At 41.5% G+C, this 21,616-nt stretch overlaps 1 protein-coding gene across 5 annotated transcripts in view; it reads left to right on the forward strand.

Annotated features, from left to right (window-relative positions):
- ESRRG (estrogen related receptor gamma) overlaps window positions 1-14,889 on the forward strand; it is a 523,236-nt gene extending 508,347 nt beyond the window's left edge. For all 5 annotated transcript variants that reach the window (XM_088464267.1, XM_088464263.1, XM_088464266.1 and 2 more), the window contains 2 exons: window positions 4,992-5,261; window positions 11,139-14,889. In XM_088464267.1, the coding sequence (XP_088320393.1) occupies window positions 4,992-5,261; window positions 11,139-11,383 (515 nt within the window). In that variant the 3' untranslated portion in view covers window positions 11,384-14,889. The remainder of the gene's footprint in view (window positions 1-4,991; window positions 5,262-11,138) is intronic.
- The last annotated feature ends 6,727 nt before the right edge of the window (window positions 14,890-21,616 follow it).

Consider the following 21,616-nt stretch of genomic DNA (forward strand, 5'->3'; position numbering starts at 1 on the left):
GATGGCGCTAGTACATCCCGTCCGATATAGGTTCCATCTCCTGTGACCATAAATGTCCTCTTGTAGTTCCACAATTACTCAGACACCAGGCACATCATGTTTAGTAGCATTCCTGCCCCCATCACTGTAGTTTCTTCCTAACGTCCCCATAAGTGGGCTTCCGTGACACTCACCATTGAGTTATCGGTAATCAGAAGATTTAGGAGAGCGCAACGGCAACGTCCTCAGCCCCCATTGTGACATCACTACAATATTCATCACCTTTTGCTTAATTAAACCCCACTGAGCGTCCTGAATCAGGGTGAGACCTGATATATAAACGGTTCGTTTGTAAATCGCAGAGACAAAAGAGAATGTGGAGGAACCTTAAGGTTTCTCTGCACGTAAATGTCAATATAGTGTCTTCTCCATCATCAGCACTAAATTCACATTGATGCCTCTTTTCTTCTCCGTATTGATCCCTTCATGAGAACGTAGATTTTTATCTGTTAATTAATGCGTCCTGAAACAGCGTTTGTATTAATCAGGCAGATAAGAAAAATTGGATGCCTGCACCCTGGCGACAACTATAAAAGTGCTTGCCCTGATAAAATCGTGAATGGACCTCAATAAAAAAAAAAAAGTTCCACCTTCCATTCAATAAACTAATCATCCCACTTTTAATTATGCGGTAGAAAGATGTGTGGAGATTGGGGAACGTGTAAATCTAATTATTTACTAACAGCAGTGCCTGGGAGGGGAGAGTAGACTGACATGGGATGGTGGCTGCAGGCTATGTGCTCCGTCCATCTGCTGCTGCTGCTGCGGAATATGACGAATCGCACTTCTTCAGGCGAGCGCAGCATTCTGAGCTCCAGTAACTGGGGGGGCATTTGTTTATCTTTGCTGAAATTCCGATTTGCAGAGGGAAAATGCAGCAGAACCAGTATCATTTGTGGGAAAGCCCAACTAAAAAAGTTTGTGAATTTACGGTTCCAATCTCCGGAAATCTGTCGGGAACCGTAGTAAATCACGTAACCGGATTTAAAAAAAAATAAATAAAAAATGAAGGAAAAAAAATATTAGTTTTGTTTCTAATTATTGTGCTTTCTGTAACCCGTCTGCAAGGAAAAGCTGTCATTTAAATGTTATGCTGAACAGAGAGGACATGAAGTGAAATGGATGTGGCTTTGTAGGTGGGATATTGGTTAAAAATGAAATAAAAAAGTCCAACTATTTATTGTAATCTGCGAGTAGATGTATCCTTCATTAACCTCATGGGCGCTGAGTGTAATGCATTTCAAATTAGGATCCAGAATAAACATAGGTTGTGTGAAATGGGGAGAGGAAGTATTACAGCCTGGTTAGATATTCTGTAACCCTAAATAAAATACTCCTGATGACATGCAGAATTAAAGTGTACCTGTTTTCTGTACACGGTGAAGGTAGTTATTTTGTTTCCAGAATCAAAAATCATACTATCAATTCATTAGAAGCTAGCCATATTACTGAGGCATGAGGCAGTAAGTACCTCATGCCTCAGCAATGTCGCTAGTTTCTAGTGAATTGATAAACTGCCTTTGTCCCCAAGAAGATGTCTATCACTGTGAGTCAGAGACACTCTTTAATTTGTTAATTCACACACTTTATTATTTATTTACTCTATTTACTAAGCCTGAGAGCCGTATTTAATTTGAGCCGAGCCGCGATACTTTTTCGCGTCCCGGACTTTTCGCTTACTTCACCTGTTTTGTAGGTGAAAAAGTATAGCGTGCGTGCCCACATTACCCCGTATTCAATTTGAAAGTAGGCGAAAACGGGATCTGGCGAAACTTGAACAGGTGGAAAGTCCTGTCAGATTTGGGGAAATCAGCCTGACAGCCCCCAAAAGATGCTCTGATATGGGGATTAGCTATGGTACCCCCCGATTTGGCTTGCTGAAGGTATTTGGTGTTTTTAAACGGGCTCAATAGCTGCTAAATAGCGTTTTTCTATACGTGGTGCAGAATAGTATTCAGGAGGATTTTTCCAGAAAATAACTTATCCCAGCAAATTTGGGGTACGTGAAAATAGGGGTCAGCATATTTTAAAGTTACTAAAGTGAAGTTGAAAAATTGTGAAATATACACCTGCCGCAACCCCCTGCAATGAAAAAACACCTGGGGCATACTTGGGGACCCCCCCAGAGTCAAGTTCGCTAGTTTTTAACTTTGTACCCCAACATTTTTTTTCGCCCCCTTTTTCAAAGTCATTTTTTGGGGTGTCCTTAAGTGTTTTTTTTTTTTTTAAATGTTGACACAGTTTACCTTTGGGGGACTGTCTGAAGGCTGCAGGGGGGTTCCCGCAACATTGCACCCCAAAACCCCAATTTTGCACTTTTTTCCGCCTGCAATATTCATAGGCGAAACTTTTTCGCCTAGTACATTGCATTGACTTTCCGCCTAGGGGTCAAAAGCAAAAGAGGCGAAAATGACATCATCGGCGAAAAAGTATCGCGGATCCGGACTTTTCACCTCAAATTGAATACGGGCCTTGGATGGAGATAAATTACCAACCAACCAACCAGCTCCTAACTGTCATTTTTCAAACACAGCCTGTGACATGGCAGGTAGGAGCTGATAGGCTGGTACTTAGTGACTTTATCTCCATTCAATGCTTAGTAAATAGGTCCCTTAAAATTGTATAGAACATTTTGCAGTGGATCGTCAGTAAAAGGCGGTTGCGGATAACGACAGACGTCGCTTTCTCTCTGTGTACACTCATTTACTCAGCATTCAGAATACGCTCCAGACGTGTCTTAAGACCCCCTTAAGAAAATCACTTCTAATCCCTTTTGATGGTTTTATTAAGTCCTTGTCATTGTCAGGTGCCAACTGGCAAACTTATGTACTTTACCAACAGGCCAAGGAAATTATTTCCCACTGTACGAGTAACGGTAATGCTTCTAATGTGACGGAGAACATTAACAGTCTGGTCTAATGCATGTAACATCTATTAACTCCCTATCTCACAGTCATGGAACGGATTCCAGACAGATTATATTCCTAAAAGTGTGTTACTGAGGCCACTGATTATCCAGCGTCACAAATAAAGTGATGATAAAAGGGCGTTCCCTCTGCAAAACGCATGGTACGGTATTTAATACTTACTGAGCTACACCCTGGGAATGCTGTAATACTCCCACGAGTTTAAGCTTGCCTACCCTCCCGATTTGGCCGGGAGCCTCCCTGCTCCCCGGAAAGGCAAGCAAGCCTCCGGCAGCCGCCATCCCTCCCTACCCCCCCCTCCCCGCAGAGTTAATATCAAACCCTCGCAGCGGGGTGCCCAGTGACGCCATTCGCGCTGAATCGCGTCACTGAGACCCGTCCCCCCGCTTTACAACGCAGTTTATTCCGGCATTGCGAAGAGGAGGCGGGGATGTGATCTCGCGGCCACGCCCCCAGCCTGCTTCGGCCACTCCCCCACAACAGCATTATTGTGCGGCCACGCCCCCCCGCTGTGAGCTGACATTCAACTCCCTCCCGGGAGGAGGGAGCTGAATGTCGGCAAGTATGGTGTTAGACCAGCCTCCCCGGATACCTCTGCGAATCGCGTCATTGTGGCCATGCCCCTGCTGCTTGTTGATGCGATTTGCGGCATTAGGCAGTATTAGACAGGGCGAAATGATGGTATTGGTGGCAGCACAGCCTCCCTGCACATCCCATCCGGGCCTTGGAGCGCAAGATTGCAAAATAGACAAGTTTGATACATTGTAATTTATAGCATCAAATAAGCATTTATTTAGTGTCTACGGGGCAGATTTACGTAACTTCTAGAGAAGAAAAGGGCAGGTGGTCATAGCAACCAATTCCTACTACCATGTAGCTGGTACAGTCTGTAATGTGATAGCTAGCCTCGGTTTGGTTGTTGCTATGGGTTACACCACTACTTCTTCTTTTGTCTCCTTTTTGTAGAAGTTTTAGCAAATAGACCAAAGTGTGTTACAATGGAAGGGGACACTGATTACTCTCATCCATAGGGCCGTATTAAGGTTTAACAAGTGAAATTGTACATACAGTATGACATGCTGGCGATGTTATTATACAGTATAATTTGGTATTCTATGTGTGGACTTGGTTCCCTGTGTGGCATTATGCATATGATGGCACTGTGCCCGCCGCACTGGTGATGCAGCTATGTGAGGGGGCCCTGGGTGGCAGCCTTATTGGTAATCTGGCACTGAGGTTTTAGCCTTTTAGATGAGTAGTAAGCTGCTGAATCTCTCTCCTGTCCTTAGCGCTGAGGGAGGGCTGTCTGCGAATACGGATAGGACACATTATTAAACTAGAATGACACCTACTGTGGCAGAAAGGTGACTGGTCCCCTTTCATTTTCATTCCTCGATGGCTGGAGAATCGCTGATCCCCGCCGTAGCCTCCGTGACATCACAGAAGGGATCCATCTAATCTGCTGCATTTGTGTTTGCAGCAATATTCAATGAAGAAATTGAAATGTTACTGTTACAAAGACCCGCGGTAAAAACATAAATAAATAAATGATTTAACCCGACAACGTGCAGCTTATCATGTGGCGCTAATGAGGAGGGGTAAAAGTGATAAGCGCTTGTTAAATAAAACAAATTATGGACTGTAAGATGTAATAGTAAAGTGACTGCAAAGTGTTTAATAATTATTATATAACACCTTTCACATGTTACGTATACAGTATGGGTGGATCCAAGGATAAAACCGGCCATTGCACGTGCTCTGCAAGCGTAGACATAAAGTACATAGCGACCATCCACCACAGGTCCTGCTATGGGGGACAGTAATTGCATTCAGTATTATTATTACTAGTAATAGTATTTGGACTCTCCAACACTGATTCTTTGTATTTGCAGCTAAAAATTCAAAAGAATGTATAATTCCTCTGACCAGTATTTTTGCAGAACCATTTGACATGTGCACTAAGTAACAGTGAGCGTATTGTTGGGAGTTTATTCCACTTTTTGTCATTTCCTCTCGTTACCCCAGGGTTCTCCACCTTGTCTCTCGCCGACCAGATGAGCCTCCTGCAGAGCGCGTGGATGGAGATCTTGATACTGGGCATCGTCTACCGGTCTCTCTCATTCGAAGACGAGTTGGTCTATGCTGAAGACTACATAATGGACGAAGACCAGTCGAAGCTGGCGGGGCTGCTGGAGCTGAATAACGCCATCTTGCAGCTTGTGAAGAAGTATAAGTGCATGAAGCTGGAGAAGGAGGAGTTTGTAACTCTTAAAGCTATAGCCCTCGCTAACTCAGGTCAGTCACCCGCATCCCCGTATTACAACTATTCTATAATTATACAACTATACATTGCAGGAGAGAAACCTCAGCTCACTCATCGCCCAAGGAAAATAAAATGTGTGGATTTAGTTGAAGTGTGGACCTTACACAGAGGGGAAGTGAGGAGATAGTGCCTCAGAGCACAGAGGGGAAGTGAGGAGATAGTGCCTCAGAGCACAGAGGGGAAGTGAGGAGATAGTGCCTCAGAGCACAGAGGGGAAGTGAGGAGATAGTGCCTCAGAGCACAGAGGGGAAGTGAGGAGATAGTGCCTCAGAGCACAGAGGGGAAGTGAGGAGATAGTGCCTCCGAGCACAGAGGGGAAGTGAGGAGATAGTGCCTCCGAGCACAGAGGGGAAGTGAGGAGATAGTGCCTCAGAGCACAGAGGGGAAGTGAGGAGATAGTGCCTCAGAGCACAGAGGGGAAGTGAGGAGATAGTGCCTCAGAGCACAGAGGGGAAGTGAGGAGATAGTGCCTCAGAGCACAGAGGGGAAGTGAGGAGATAGTGCCTCCGAGCACAGAGGGGAAGTGAGGAGATAGTGCCTCCGAGCACAGAGGGGAAGTGAGGAGATAGTGCCTCAGAGCACAGAGGGGAAGTGAGGAGATAGTGCCTCAGAGCACAGAGGGGAAGTGAGGAGATAGTGCCTCAGAGCACAGAGGGGAAGTGAGGAGATAGTGCCTCAGAGCACAGAGGGGAAGTGAGGAGATAGTGCCTCCGAGCACAGAGGGGAAGTGAGGAGATAGTGCCTCCGAGCACAGAGGGGAAGTGAGGAGACAGTGCCTCAGAGCACAGAGGGGAAGTGAGGAGATAGTGCCTCAGAGCACAGAGGGGAAGTGAGGAGATAGTGCCTCAGAGCACAGAGGGGAAGTGAGGAGATAGTGCCTCCGAGCACAGAGGGGAAGTGAGGAAATAGTGCCTCAGAGCACAGAGGGGAAGTGAGGAGATAGTGCCTGAGAGCACAGAGGGGAAGTGAGGAGATAGTGCCTCAGAGCACAGAGGGAAAGTGAGGAGATAGTGCCTCAAAGCCCAGAGGGGAAGTGAGGAGATAGTGCCTCAGAGCACAGAGGGGAAGTGAGGAAATAGTGCCTCAGAGCACAGAGGGGAAGTGAGGAGATAGTGCCTCAGAGCACAGAGGGGAAGTGAGGAGATAGTGCCTCCGAGCACAGAGGCCAGGTGTTTGCTCATCATTTGGTGGCTTTTTCACCCTTGGTTGGTGCCTGATGCACTAGATAATGCAGACAGGTAAATATATTGCCCTTCTTCACCAAAGCGGTAGAAACACACAAAAGTACAGGGTTGGACTGGCCCACAGGGGTACGGGAAATTTCCGGTGGGCCCCACTGCCTGAGGGCCCTACCACTTGTTCTAATGTCAGTTTCAAACTGTGCACTTGAACTATACATTGTTATTCTATTAGAGGGTCAGTGAATGGTCACTAATGTCTGTCCAAGCTTATGTGGGGGCTGGCCTCATCCCCTGTGGTAACTGACCATGCCCCAAGCATGGGCCCCTACCACTGGATTCTCCCGGTGGGCCCTTCATGCTCCAGTCCGACACTGCAAGAGTAGGATCTAAGGGTCTTATTCAGACCCGCTCGCGATCGCAGGACGCTCGCAAGTGGGTTGATGGTACCCAAATGCGCATGCGCACGACGGAGGGAGCTCTGTCGTGCGCATGCACGAGACCCGGATAGCGACAGCCAAGCTGTCGCTCCCGGTTCTCGCACAAAAGGGGGCGTGCTGTCGATGGTGATTGACAGTACGCCCCCTTTGGTGGGCGTGCCGGGGGCATGGCTGCCAGACGGAGGCGTTCCCATGGGAACGCCTACAGTCTAGGTCCGGCCCCACTGACATCACTAGTGATGTCAGTGGGAGTGATTTGGGCTCTGATAGTGCCAAAATCACTCCAGGGCTTGCGGCAGTGAGACCCTACCGCAGGGTCTCGTCGCAAGCCCGATGGTCTTGACCATCGCGACCATCATAATGAACACTCGCATAAGCTGTGGGTGGTAACCCACAGCTATGCGACCATCCAAAAGGCCGCTCCAAATTTAAATAGGACGGCCCTGGTCAGAGCGTCCGGCTCTGAATCAGGGCCTAAGACCACCAGAGCTGGAGTGCACATTAGTCATCCCAGGCTCCCAACAAGGGCCCTGAGGAGGCCGAATTACTTTAGCCCTTGCGCATCTTACTGTTTTTTTTCATATATAAAAATGGGGCAGTGAAGGGGTCAAAACACTACCTAGCCAGTGAAGGCTGGTGGAGAGGGACCCACTAGATGCGTTAGAGTAGTCCGTAGGCTTCAGATGACGTTAGCTACCGGGGAAAAACTCTGGAAGTCTTTGCATTTCAGAGCTTGGTAAATCTCACTGTATTGCAGCCCCATATAGAAGCCGATGGAGGCTGCTCTCGCATTCGAAAATGGGGGATCTCAGCAGATATCTCCAGGGTCCTTGAAATTTGTGGATATTACCAGAGCAAGGACAAATTTGCATTAATTAGCATAATGTACAGTACCAGCCAGCAGCCACATTGCTGCATAGTATCTGATGCTGATGACGCCACTGTTTAGGCAATGTGTTACAGTAAGTTCCGTCTGCTTTCTTGTCATATTCACATCTCTATGGACGGTCGGCCACTATACCTATACGTGGCTTTTTAGCCTCCATCATTATCAGGGCGCACTGTCACTAGTGCAAAACATACATCTGAAACCAGGTGTATACGTGCAGTACTGAGCCGCAATTGAGTTGACTCTCTGGACCACGCTCACCTGGTCAAACGCCATTACCACCCAGTCATGCCCATTCAGCTGCAAGTAGAGATGCAATTGAGTGGTGCACAACTCCATCGCCCGTAACCGGGCATGCTTAGCTCAAGAACACGCGCAGTGCAAAAACGCACGACACGGCCAGAAAACCGGCATTTGGTCAACACTGCTTTAGCCCAGCAAGGATTGTACTACAAGATAATCGCTGCATTACCAATAGATGTACTGTAATAACTCAGAGGGAATTCTGAATGTCTGCCTCATATCTGTCCATAAGAGCTAACCATCTACAGATCAATCCACAAGTAGGCGATCAGCGTTAACTACTCCGCGTGATCAATCTTAGCGAAGAAAATATCTGATAAGATTTAGAGATTATAGATCTGTTGACTTCATTGTTTAAGGCCACCGATCTGCCGGAGGCTGCGCCTTGCAGACAGACAGAGCGCGATGGGTTAATAAAACATTTAGTCCACATGAGAAACCGAAAAGCGCTGTACGGTGGGAGATGGGTAAAAATCGTTCATCTTTGTTCCTTTTTCTTTTGTGTAGCTCTTAATGGTTTCTCCATGGTCCTTAAGTCCCTCTTAGCATTTGCATACACTCGCCTATAGATCCGTCTTTAATCGCATGCTGATCACTAGATACGTGCACGCCAATAACATGCTCCGACGCCGTGTACCATTGACAGTCACACCGTGCCCCTCCATCTGCTTTTGTTTTGACCCTTTCTTTGAACTTTATCTTGGTTTATGGCCAGTAGTTTTCCCTTTAATTACAAGAAGGAAACTGTCAATAAAATCTGTTAAATGGGATGCAATGCGCGCCTTCAATGGGCAGACAGCTATTTGTTCAAATTCTGAAGCATTGAAAGTATTGACAGTTTGTTTTCTGGGGCCATATGCAGCGATCAATCTCAGGCTGAGCTCAGCCACGCTGAAAAATGAAAAACCAGATTGCTATTGCCTACTTGCGGATGACGACTTGTGATTTGGCGCAGCTCAAGTGAGATGAGACCTTCTGCCCAAATTGCCCCCCTGAGAGACAGGGGATGCGTGACCGGTTTTAGAAATATTTTTTTTTTAATTGATTTTGTAATTAGCAGTTTGCAATATTGCTGCTGCAACTTAACGGAGAGAGAGAGAGAGAGAGAGAGAGAGAGAGAGAGAGAATTAGATATCAGCTATAAGGTCATTGTTCTATGTAGATCATTTTAAAATAGATTCACCCTCTGATCTTATCGCGGTCACCTGCAGCCTGCGAGGTACCAGGAACCTCCTTCTCAGTTACAGTATCTGGAAACTTGGCAAGAGTCAGAATATCACATCGGTGCCGCTGTTCTGCCGCTCACTTACCTACAACGAATAATAAGTAAACGCTGCAGTATTTCTCGTGCACAAAGTCTCTCTAGCATACAGTAATTGCAAATTAATAAAGGAAGGAATTAAGCTGTTTAAAGGGAAACTGTCATATATAAAGTATCTGTCTATGTTGTAAACAACTCATATACTGTAGTGTACTGTCCTGTATTACATTTGACAAAAATACAAAGCAAATTTATTTCTGCTCCATTTCAGTTATTTGCAGACTGTACGTATAACTTCACTGCTGCACCCCTACACAGGCTGCGCACAGCGGTTACGTCTCACTCAGTTACATGTCTTTTGCATTTCAGTCAATTAGCGAGGCCTAGGCTACTGTGACTACAGATAACAGTATCAGCTAATTAATGAGGGCGCCAGAGTGAATTGTTCTTCTGCACAGTGAGTAATGACAAACCATGAGGATGAGGGAGAAAAGTGACTTAGATATAGGGATGACCATCAATATGTTAACCATTGATGGTCACCATCGAGTGATTAACATCGATGGCATTAAACTGTTGACGGTGAACCATCAATGGTTTGCACCCATCAATCATTGACGGAGGTGGGGCTTAGCAGCACAGCCGGGTGGAGAGGCTAAGCCCTGTTCCTGCCATCTCCGCCATCGATTGCAAAACCTTTGAACATTGATGGTTGTTTAAACATCGATGGCCGATGAAAATTTCTACTTAGGGCCATATTCAATTAGAGGTGAAAAGTCCGTTATCGGCGATAATTGACGTAATTTTCACCTATTTCAATTATCCTCATATTTAATTTCAAAGACTTTTCGCCGGTGAGAAAAGTCTTTGTTAAAAAACGGGGATAACTTTTCTCCATGTAATACTGTACATGGTGAAAAAAAAGTGCAGAATTGGGGTTTAGGGGTGCAGGCTTAAAAAAATATATATATCTTGCAGCCCTGGGAGGGTCCCCTAAAAGTAATCTGTGTCAAAAAAGTTTTTAAAAATCCTCAGGACACCCCAAAAAATTTACTTTCATTTTGGGGGCGGAAAAAAAATATTTGGGAACAAAGTTTTAAACTAGCAAAATTGATTAACAGGGGGGTCCCAAAGTATGCGGCATGTGTTTTCTAGAATGCGGCTGGTAGCGGCAGGTGCATTTTTTAAGAATTTTCAAAAATCACTTTAGGGACTTAAAAATATGCTTGCACCCATTTTCATGTAACCCAAATTTGATGGGACTAGTTTCCCCCCCCCCAAAAAAACTTAAGTGCTATTCTTCACCACATTTATGCACCTGCCGCGGCTATTTAAAAACCCCGACTACCTTCAGCAGGCAAAATTGGGGGTACCCATAGTCATCCCCCATGTCAGACCATCTTTAGGGGGGGGGGCAGGATGATTTCCTGAAAATTCCCAGGACTTTGCGATACTTACCTTTCCGCCAGGTCCCGTTTACGTTGGATTCTAATTGAATGACGGGATAAGCGGCTTTAGAAGTGACCTATCCCTTTAGAAGTGCAAAGCACCTCCTAACCATTGGAGACCTAGACAACTAGATTAGCCAAATGCCATCTTTGTTCTGGTTCTCATTCATACTTACACCATAAAGAAACCCTGCTCACTCGCATTTTTAAGTTGTTTAATCATGGAGTACATAGCAATTGGAATTATCCAAATATAATTGTCTTCTTTAAAAGGAATCCTTCTTATGTCTTGAATATAGGAGGTAACCCTTGTTGTTTTGTTTTCTGCAGACTCCATGCATATAGAAGATGTTGAAGCAGTTCAAAAACTTCAAGATGTCTTACATGAGGCTCTGCAGGATTACGAAGCTGGCCAACACATTGAAGACCCCCGCCGGGCTGGAAAACTATTGATGACTTTGCCGTTGCTTCGACAAACCTCCACCAAGGCCGTCCAACATTTCTACAACATCAAACTGGAAGGAAAAGTTCCTATGCACAAACTTTTTTTGGAAATGCTGGAGGCCAAGGTCTGACTAAAAGCACCTTTGGTGGCCTCGCAGCACCTTTGATAGGATAAGGGAAAAATATGTCTAATTGTTTCTGCAAATAATGTACTGAATTAAAAGCAAGTGACTGCACTGATAAATAGCAGCAAGACTGGAGCAGCTCTCAACTTTTCCTCCTGCATTGTAATAGGGCAGAATTTTCCGCTCCCTCTTTTGTTTTTGCTGCTGAACTTAAAATAAAGTAACAAAAAATTAAAAAGTCTTTAATTAAGAGAGATGGAAGCCAGCCCTGCCAAAGGACAGAAATCCATAGGATGCCACTGAATTTAACACGGACCACAATGCCCCCCCCAATAACAAACGGAATCATTGAGAAAAATCATATCTTGCGTATAGTATAAACAATGACTGATTGCGCTAATAGGATTCCATGGGAGCAGTCTCTAATCTGACACCCTGAGCGACATGTCATTGGCTGCTTCGTTGCATTTTATTTTTCATCCAGGCCACCCAGACCTTGATTACCTTTATTGTTTTTTGAAGTCTTCCAGATAGTTCTCGGTTAAGTACTATGTGACTTTTTCAGGGAATCGTTTTAAGCTTTATTCATCCATGCAATATTACTTACAAAAAAAAAAATAATAATAATAATAATGATATTAATAAAAAAAAACAATGATATGATATGATACAAAAATGCATTTTGGTTTGAGCAATGAACAATTAATAAGGACATTAAATCCTTATGGAAGAGGTTTTTTTTTTTTAAAAGAAAGGTTTTTGATTTATTGTTATAAATAGAGATTATTTTGTATCAGCTTTACCACTTTTCAGCCATTTACTGATTACTATGTGGATATGTCTCTTATTCAAGCAATAGTTGAAGGATGGTGCATATTACCACGGATGCAATTAATGTTGTGTGCCAGTCTGGTTCGAAAAAAAAAAAAATCAGTTTCTTAAAATGTAAAGCCTAGTGTACCTGTTATGTTTAATACAATATTAGATTACACCTGCAATGTATATAAGTATATAAGTAGTCTAACGTGCATACCATTCCCAGTGAGGATGCTTGCAATTTACTACGGTGTCAGACTTCACTTATCAATTGCAATCAAAAAAATAATAAAAATAAAATAAAGTATATAAAATAATATTGCAGGTAAGACAACGTCCAGCAAAAAACAGCTGTCATATATATATATATATATATATATATACATATATATATATATATACATATATATATATATATATATATATATACACATACACACATATGTGTTAGGAAAAATAAATAAAATTAATAATAATTGTAAAAAAACAGTCATTTCTTCTTAAACAGCAATTTTATATGAATATCTAAAGCAGTCAATGTGGTTTTCTACCCCTATTGTTGCAGCATGTAAGTCATTCAGTATGAGACTGTTGAAAGGTGTAATCTAATGTAACCTCCCACACCTATCCCGTTCACAAATTTACAGTTACCTTCAATACATCAACACGCTCTGCCAGTATACCAGTGTTAATAGTTGCTCCCTGTATCATGTGAACGCCCATATTATATGTACAAAAATGTAATTAAAATTGTAATCTTAATCAACTAAAAGAAACATAGTTCTGCTTTTAAATGTTTCCTGTTTGTTGTGCTTTTACCAATCTTTTTTTCTTTTTTTTTTTCTTTTGTCAGTTGCATTTACAAAGCTTGTCGTCCTGTTCTCCTCGTGGTTGTTTGATTCTTGTGACGTGCGCTTTAGACACAGGGTAGAATTAGAGGCAATATTGGATGTACAATTCCTCAGGAGCATACAGGAGTTTAATCTGTGGCTTCCTGGTAATAGTCTTATCCTAAATACTACTCCTCGGCAGATTAAAAATCCAATTGAGAAATCACACAACAAGAGGCTTTCAAACAAAAAATAAACTTTTGAAATTATTCTTAACAGAACGCCAAAAATATCTTCTACTTCTACATTTAACCAAGCTTAATTTTCAAGTGATGTAAATATGGCTTCTTCTGAATCATCTCAGATGTTAATAACTCGCTCTGTGTTGTTGCAAACCATTTTATTTTAGTTCATATAGTTTTTTGTTTTTTGTTTTTAGTTGCATACAAATTCCCAAGACTATTGCTAATCTGTGTGCTTTAAACAGAATACAATGGGTTGGTGAAACACAGCAGCCTGATTCTATAAATAATAGTTATATAAGGATTATATTGTAGATTGTGGTTTCTCCGTAGAGAAGTGACTGTAGTGTGGTTCTAGATTATTCATCATTAACAATTCATTCAGGAAGTTGAGTACCTTGAAATGTATAGTTCGGATAGGTATTCAGAAATTGGCACATCCCTATACATGTAACTAAATTTAAATACTCCTTGGAGGAAGAAAAAACAATGGTGCTGATTGAATGAGATTATTTATTTTAATGTTAAAAATATTTTATTTCCAGGTTTAGGTTGTTTTAGTAACAATATATATATATATAAATGTATGGAACAATACAACTATACTGTACACATCTATTTCACTGTATTAAATGTCTGTACTTGGGTATAGCTGCACACTTAGGTAAATCTGTTGGATTATAATTGGAAATATGTAAAAATTGAGTAATTGTAATCCACTCAATAATGGCAATCATATACTAGATATAGTTAAATAGTGGTGTGTCAGACCTCATTAAAAATCCGCAAACATAGTTCTCAATATTGTTCTTCAAGCTGCATTTGGTCCGGCGTCTATTCGGACATGGGTGCAATAGATCCGGTAGACCTGAGGCAAAAATACTAGTTTATATTTAAACCTTGTGTGATTATTTTTCATTTTTGTTTCTGTCAATACTACGTAAATAGCATGGGGTGCAAAATAAAATAATATAAATGGATTATTATTTTAAAATTTAAATTATTATTTAGAGTTTTAACTTAATTTTTAAATTAAATTATTTGTTCCTTTCTTATTTAAAGCAATATGATTGCGTGTCTGTGAAGAGTCACACTCGTTATCTCAATCAAATTGGAAAGTTGTATTTATTACACTGTTTTGCATTTAAATTATGTCAAAAAACATATAAAAAATTTAAACTGCTATTTTTCTTATGGAAGAGAAAATGGGTGTCGGTGATTGTATTTTAATTATTTAAACTTCTCTGTTTACCTGCCTAGGAAAAACATCTGAGGGCAGTCTAATGTGCAAGGATCATTGAAGGAAAAAAAAAGATTAATGAAAAAAATTAATTATGATAAAATGATTATAATACTCCAGGAGTTGCAATATAGCCAGAATTACAAATAAAACCATGTTTATAGATATCGATGGGCTTCACATCTGTAAAACAATCAACTGTATATTTTTGTGCTGTGTATCATACCATGTGCTCCAGAAATATGTCCATTTGTGTAAATGTATTTATTTTATATTGTATATATTGTTAAATGCAAAAAGGAGACATGACTCTGTAACTTCAATCAGTTCAGATGTGTAAGTCAAATTATTATTCCTTTCAGGATGATGGTAGAGCAATATTAAAAAAAAGCTTCCACTTTTTGATTGTTTTTTGTGTTTTTATGTAAGAATTTTACATTTTAATTGCAATTACATATTGACAGAGGGTTACAAAATAAGCACAGTTGAAAGATTCTGCATAATATTTTATAACACTTGCCATTTAAAATGTGGCACAGTGTAGGGATTTTTGGGTACAAGAATTCCATCTGAGGGCTCAAAAGGGTTTACTGTACCTAAAAATAAATTCACTTCCAAACGACTTGCAATGGCATCAATCAACTGACGTTATCACCATTGTTTACATCCATTTTCACTGTGATGGTGGCTTAGTTTCTTACTATATATCATAAAAAAAACAAAAAACGATGATGTCGTTAAACTTCAATCTTTGCCAATATTTTACTTTTAGTTAACCAATGGTGAATCAAAACATCATCTTCATTGTTTATTTATAGGCAAGGGAGAGGGGGGCAGCGCTGGTAAATTGTACCCGTTCCCCCCCTCTCTCGGCGCCCCTGAACAAAAGCCAGCAGTGTCTATCGCTAAGACACTGCTGCTTCAGGGATGAAGTGGTCTGGTTTATTTGTTATGTGTCCAAGAACCACATCTTGAATTGAGTCCCATGCCAAAATAATTAAAACAATTGCAATAGTATATTGTACATAGTTAATATTTGCAGCATGGTATTTTTTTGGTGCCCACCAAGGGTTGTCAATACAGTATGTAGAGGCCTAACTTCAAAGTCTAGTAATATTGATTCAAAGCTCCATCATTCAGTCTTTGGGGTATATTTACTAAAATGAGAGTTTTTAGAAGTGGAGATGTTGCCCATAGCAACCAATCAGATTCTATTTAACATGTAACTAGCACCTCCTGGAAGATAATAGCTAGAACATGATTGGTTGCTATGGGCAACATCTCTACATCTAAAAACCAGCACTTTAGTAAATATACCCTCTTTGAGTCAAAATAACAAAAAGTATTATATAATTTGTAAGGTGAGCTACAGTAATAATAATAACAAGCAGATGCATCTGTAGCATAATATAAGGCTTCACATTGACTTTAGAAGGCTGTGCTACGTATGTTCTGGTGCACGGCAAATCCATTTAATTGTAATTTCACTTCAATATGTAATAGGAATACTTGTGAATTACAGATTGTAAGGATGTTTGAAGTCACCGTTAATAGTGACGTTATATATACACAAACAAGTACAAAATCCATGTCTTAGATGTGAAATATTCGCCCAATAGTTATTCAGAAATACATAAACTGTCTAAATAATACAGTACGTCATTGTGGATATCTTGAAAGACAGAAGGTCCAAGAGCTATAATAGTAATTTACAATCATGAAATGAAACTCCACAAACATCAAAGATCAGTCACAAGCTTTGAGGCTGAAGGGTTGTAGCATTTAAGCCAAGGGTCACTCTATGCTTCCTGTCACGTCTTAGGGGTCCATCAAAGAAAGTGCTAATGTGATTCTCAGCTACGTTCCCAGTATTTGGATTATAGTACGCCAACACACTTCTCACCTCTAGAAATGGGAATCCTCAGAAGAATTGGGTGATGACACACAGGATACCCTGCTAAATGGCATTCAGGGACCTGGAGAAGAAAAACAACATATAACGCCAGGGTTTTATATGGCATGTGCTCTTTGTAACATCTAGAGAAGATTTGTTACATGAAGTAACACCTTCAAATTTAGATGGAATTCATTTTCTGTTTCCAGAAGGTTTTCTTTTTTTTATTTACTATATTTAATTTAACAACAAATAAACCCCAAAAAAATGTTTTATAGTACAGGTATTGTAATGTTTTTTTGGGGGGATTTTTTTTAAATTTTTTTAGAAACTTAATTGGTATGTATCGTGCAACTGTCTGGAATACAGCTTCATAGGTTTTGCTGTTGGATAGTGCAGCCATAATTATTATGGATAAAAGTCTCGTGCCAAGTTCAGGCAAAGTTATGTTTGCTTATTGGCGTTGCTAACTACCTACATTCTGAACAGGCATTGATTTTGAGGAGAGCTGATATACAGTTTCTAAGGCAGAAAGTTTGAGAGCAAGGAGGCAAGATCAAGTTGTTTGGCCAGAATTTGGGCTGCCCTGTGTGCTGAGCAGAACCTAAGACAAGTCTGTTCTGGGGCTAGGAGCCTCCTTGCGCAATAGGCTTGTTCAAATTCATGAGCCAGGAGATTTGGGCGCAATGAGGTGCATAGCCAAATAGAGTGTCACAGGACGTAAGCGATCGCGTGACTCTCATTAGGTCTACAGTGATTATATAGGTTTAGGTATAAACCTATTTTCACTGATTAATTCTTATTGAATCAAGTTTTTTTTATACAAACCTAAAAAAATAAAAAAAGCAAACAGCTAATCCTGGATTAGCACAATGCTAGTTGTCAAGTGGCAAAGAGTTCAAATCCAGTTAGTAATCGATTAATACTCTCCACACACAAATATAATACTTCTTTCTAAAGCCTCGATGATGTTTCTCACCTATAATAAAGTTGAACTGGGTCCGTACTTTGGAGAAAACCACTTTGAACATGACATAAAAAATGCAGCTTCTGTTCTTCACAGGAACTTGATCTCTTTTAATTCTCTCATAGCTTTGTGGATAGAGAACATACAGTAGAGTCTTGCATGTGCAATATAGTGACTACTTACCATAGTAGATAGTAGTAAGCATATACCATATAAGGACAGAGGTAAGAAACTAGATAAATTCATTTTCCTAGTTGAATTTATTTAAAATGCAGATCCTAAAACATCTATAAAATTCGAAGATCCATTTGTTTTTGGTGAGGATAAATGATAAGATCTGGATGTTTTAAAAGCTCTTTATTTTGTAGAAGCATGTGGCTAGAAGCTGAATTATAGAGACAATCTTCACTTTACATCCAGTTACTCTTTCACACAGGTTTTACAAACTATGATTTCAGGAAATAGAACTACAGGACAAAGACTACATTGCTCCATGGACTGTAACCAAACCTGAGCCGCCTTCTCTGCTTATCGCCCCTGAGCTCTAGAGAGCTGCACAGACGCATGAGTGCAGCTATAGTGGGTGCAATTGCTAAGATGCCCAGAGGCTTAGGGGGCCCTAGACCCAGCTCATATAATTGTCTATCAAGTTCCCCAAATTGCCTGCTAGGAAATTAGGTCCGACCCATTGCCCGTGTCTGAAAATGGGGACTCACCTCTCCCTCTCAGTAATGCTCCAAACTGATATGATCCATAGCTCACACTCCTGTCTCACACTCACAGACACAACTGAGATACTCAGCCCAGCACTGTCAGAGAGGAGGCTACTCCTTGTTTACAGCCTTTGTGAAGCTTGGGGGCAGGAATTGAGCTCCGAGATTAGGACTTTAGCAGAAAGGGAATGTGTACCTAAATTAAGATCTCATATCAAATGGAATGACCTGTATTAGGAAGTATCCCCCTCAGGTAGGAGCTGGTTTGTCCACATCTCCTGTGTGACATAATGTGTACTGGCAGCACTGCAATTGTGAACTGGTGGCACTGTGTGGTACAGTATAATGTGAACTAGGGCACTACTATGGAGCATAAAATTAACTAGGACACTACTATGTGACATAAAATGAACTAGGGCACTACTATGTGACATAAAATGAACTAGGGCACTACTATGTGACATAAAATGAACTAGGGCACTACTATGTGACATAAAATGAACTAGGGCACTACTATGGAGCATAAAATGAACTAGGGCACTACTATGTGACATAAAATGAACTAGGGCACTACTATGGAGCATAAAATGAACTAGGACACTACTATGTGACATAAAATGAACTAGGGCACTACTATGGAGCATAAAATGAACTAGGACACTACTATGTGACATAAAATGAACTAGGGCACTACTATGTGACATAAAATGAACTAGGACACTACTATGGAGCATAAAATTAACTAGGACACTACTATGGAGCATAAAATAAAATAGTGCACTACTGTGGAGCATAAAATGAACTACAATGGAGCACAAAATGAACTAGGGCACTACTATGGAGCATAAAATGAACTAGGGCACTACTATGGAGCATAAAATAAAATAGTGCACTACTATGGAGCATAAAATGAACTAGGGCACTACTGTGGAGCATAAAATGAACTAGGACACTACTATGGAGCATAAAATAAAATAGTGCACTACTATGGAGCATAAAATGAACTAGGGCACTACTATGGAGCATACAATGAACTAGGGCACTACTATGGAGCATAAAATAAAATAGTGCACTACTATGGAGCATAAAATGAACTAGGGCACTACTATGGAGCATAAAATAAAATAGTGCACTACTATGGAGCATAAAATGAACTAGGGCACTACTATGGAGCATACAATGAACTAGGACACTATTGGTGCATGTTGCATAAAATGACCTAGGGCAACATTATTGGGCATAACTTGAACAACCAGTGTGAACAGAGGTGCCTCTCTAGAAGCATTGGGGAGGGACCCCTGCAAAATGTTGCCAAAGGGCCCACAAAGTTCAGGCTAAACCCCTGCTCAGATGAGATTATTATCTTGTACTAAACACTGCAGTGATGCACTCACTGGGACTGAGATAGAGTCGTTCGTTGCTGCTACAGAATTAGCATGATTTGGCGCAGTTGCATCTGCGACCGTATGGTAATGCTAGTAAAAGCCTTTCCCCTGGCATACAGTCATGCATCTGACTGTACAATGGGTGGGATGCTTTGTGCATTTGCTTTTACAACCATTGGAAGCACCAGTGGGATTTGCACCAGCCCCAGGCTAGGTGCAGAATCCCTGCCTCCAATGTACGCAGTTAAGCATCTGAGCACTTGATTCAGAGGGCCCGCAATGCCAATGTCTGCAGAATAGATCGATTTCTTTTGTACTGCGCACGCATCAGAGTTACAAGCGCACATTTTGGTTCCCCAAAGGGAAGACTACTCTATTGAAATAAGATTTTTTTCATCTCTTCGGCTTCTAAAGAGGAACCCCTGGAGTGGGATTGTATTTGGTTCTATATAGACGCCAGATAATCACAGCATACCGTATATACCATCTATTTTCATTAACTTTAATGGTAACTGGAGTATAATACAGCACTGTAGGCGCTCTTAGGTTCCAAGCCAGACCGAGTCCTGAATAACTTTGGGGTACCGAGTTGAATAGAGTCCCGGAGCTCGGATTTTAAAACCAAACTTAATTTTATTATTATTATTATTGAATACGTCCGGAGAGTGCCGCTCTTTGCGCTTGTTTATTTGTCTTTACAAACGTATGCACCATGGCAGCATCCTTACAAGTTGGTTGTGGGAGTGCCGACCTGAATATATATATATATACATATACAGTATATCTATTATTTCTCTCTCTCTCTCTCTCTATATATATATATATATACATATATATATATATATATATATATATATATATATTAGAGATGTGCGCCAGACCATTTTTGCTGGTTTTGGTTCTAATTCGTCGTCTGGTTTTGCCAAAATGTTGTGTCTGGTTTTGCAAATATTGACAAAAAAAGCTTAAATCACATAATTTGAGCATTTACTGTATTTGTTCCTAGAGTATTATTAACTTCAATAACATTAATTTCCACTAATTTACAGTCAACTTTGACCATCTCACAATATTGTTTCATCCAGTTTATGACAAAAGGTTGCACCAAGCTAGCTGGCTGACTAAGCTAAGCGAGAGCAGTGGGTGGCACAAACATGTGACAGTTCAACTTCCAACATGGCACATAAGGAAACAAATGTTTTCATTAGTCAAGGCCTGAGGGAGTTGGAATATGTATGTAGTTGAAGGCAGGCAAAAGAAGGGTTGATTTGTAGTAAATTTAATTAAATTTTTTGATTCCGAAGCAAATTTATGAGGGAGGTGGGAAGAGCATGGGTGAACAACATGTCCCATGTTTTGCCCACAAAAGCAACTTGGTGTTTCAGAATATTTATTAAAATTAAAGGGGCATGCAGGAGATGCTGTCTGTGGCCATAACCATTTCGGGATATTTTCGGGATTTAGCAACCACATGACGGAGTTTGCAGTGGCTGTGGCAGTTCAGAGTGGCAGCCAGGATGGTAGTTTAATAATCTATAAAAATGTTTGTTGTCTAAGCAAAAATATTGTCAACAATGCCCTAAACAGCACATAATGCAAAGAAAAGAGGTGCAAGGTGGAATTGTCCTTGTGCCATGTTACCCACCCACCCTTGTGTTGTATATATTAAACAGGACATGCACAGTTTAACAAACCAATCACTTCAGTGACAGGGACTTGCACTTGTGGCTGAAATCAGGGGTGTCACTAGACCTTGGGAGGCCCCATAGTAAAATTTTCATGGGCCCCTCTAGGTCCCCCGGCCCTCCCCCTCCCCACTCCCCCCCTCCATGACTTACCTTTGCTCAGTGGTCGCATCCTCTTTCAGCATGTGCTGCGCAGGGCAGGCACATCTTCTCTCCCAGTCGGCTCCATCTCTCCTCACTGACTGATGCTGGGAGGAGGCATTGCCGTGCTGAGCCTGCTGGGACATCTCCTTATCATGGCCATGCCTCCTCCAAGAATCAGTCAGTGAAGAGAGACATAGGCGGAGCTGACCGGGAGGGAAGATGTGCCCTACACAGCACACTGCTGAAGGAGTACACTGGCCTGGCAATGTAGGTGCAAGGGGAAGGCCGGGCTCTGGAGGTGGCCCGGTCCCTGCACCTATCGT

This window comes from Taudactylus pleione, unplaced genomic scaffold, assembly GCF_031769625.1.
Source record: "Taudactylus pleione unplaced genomic scaffold, aTauple2 ptg001624l, whole genome shotgun sequence".
Lineage (NCBI taxonomy): Eukaryota > Metazoa > Chordata > Amphibia > Anura > Myobatrachidae > Taudactylus > Taudactylus pleione.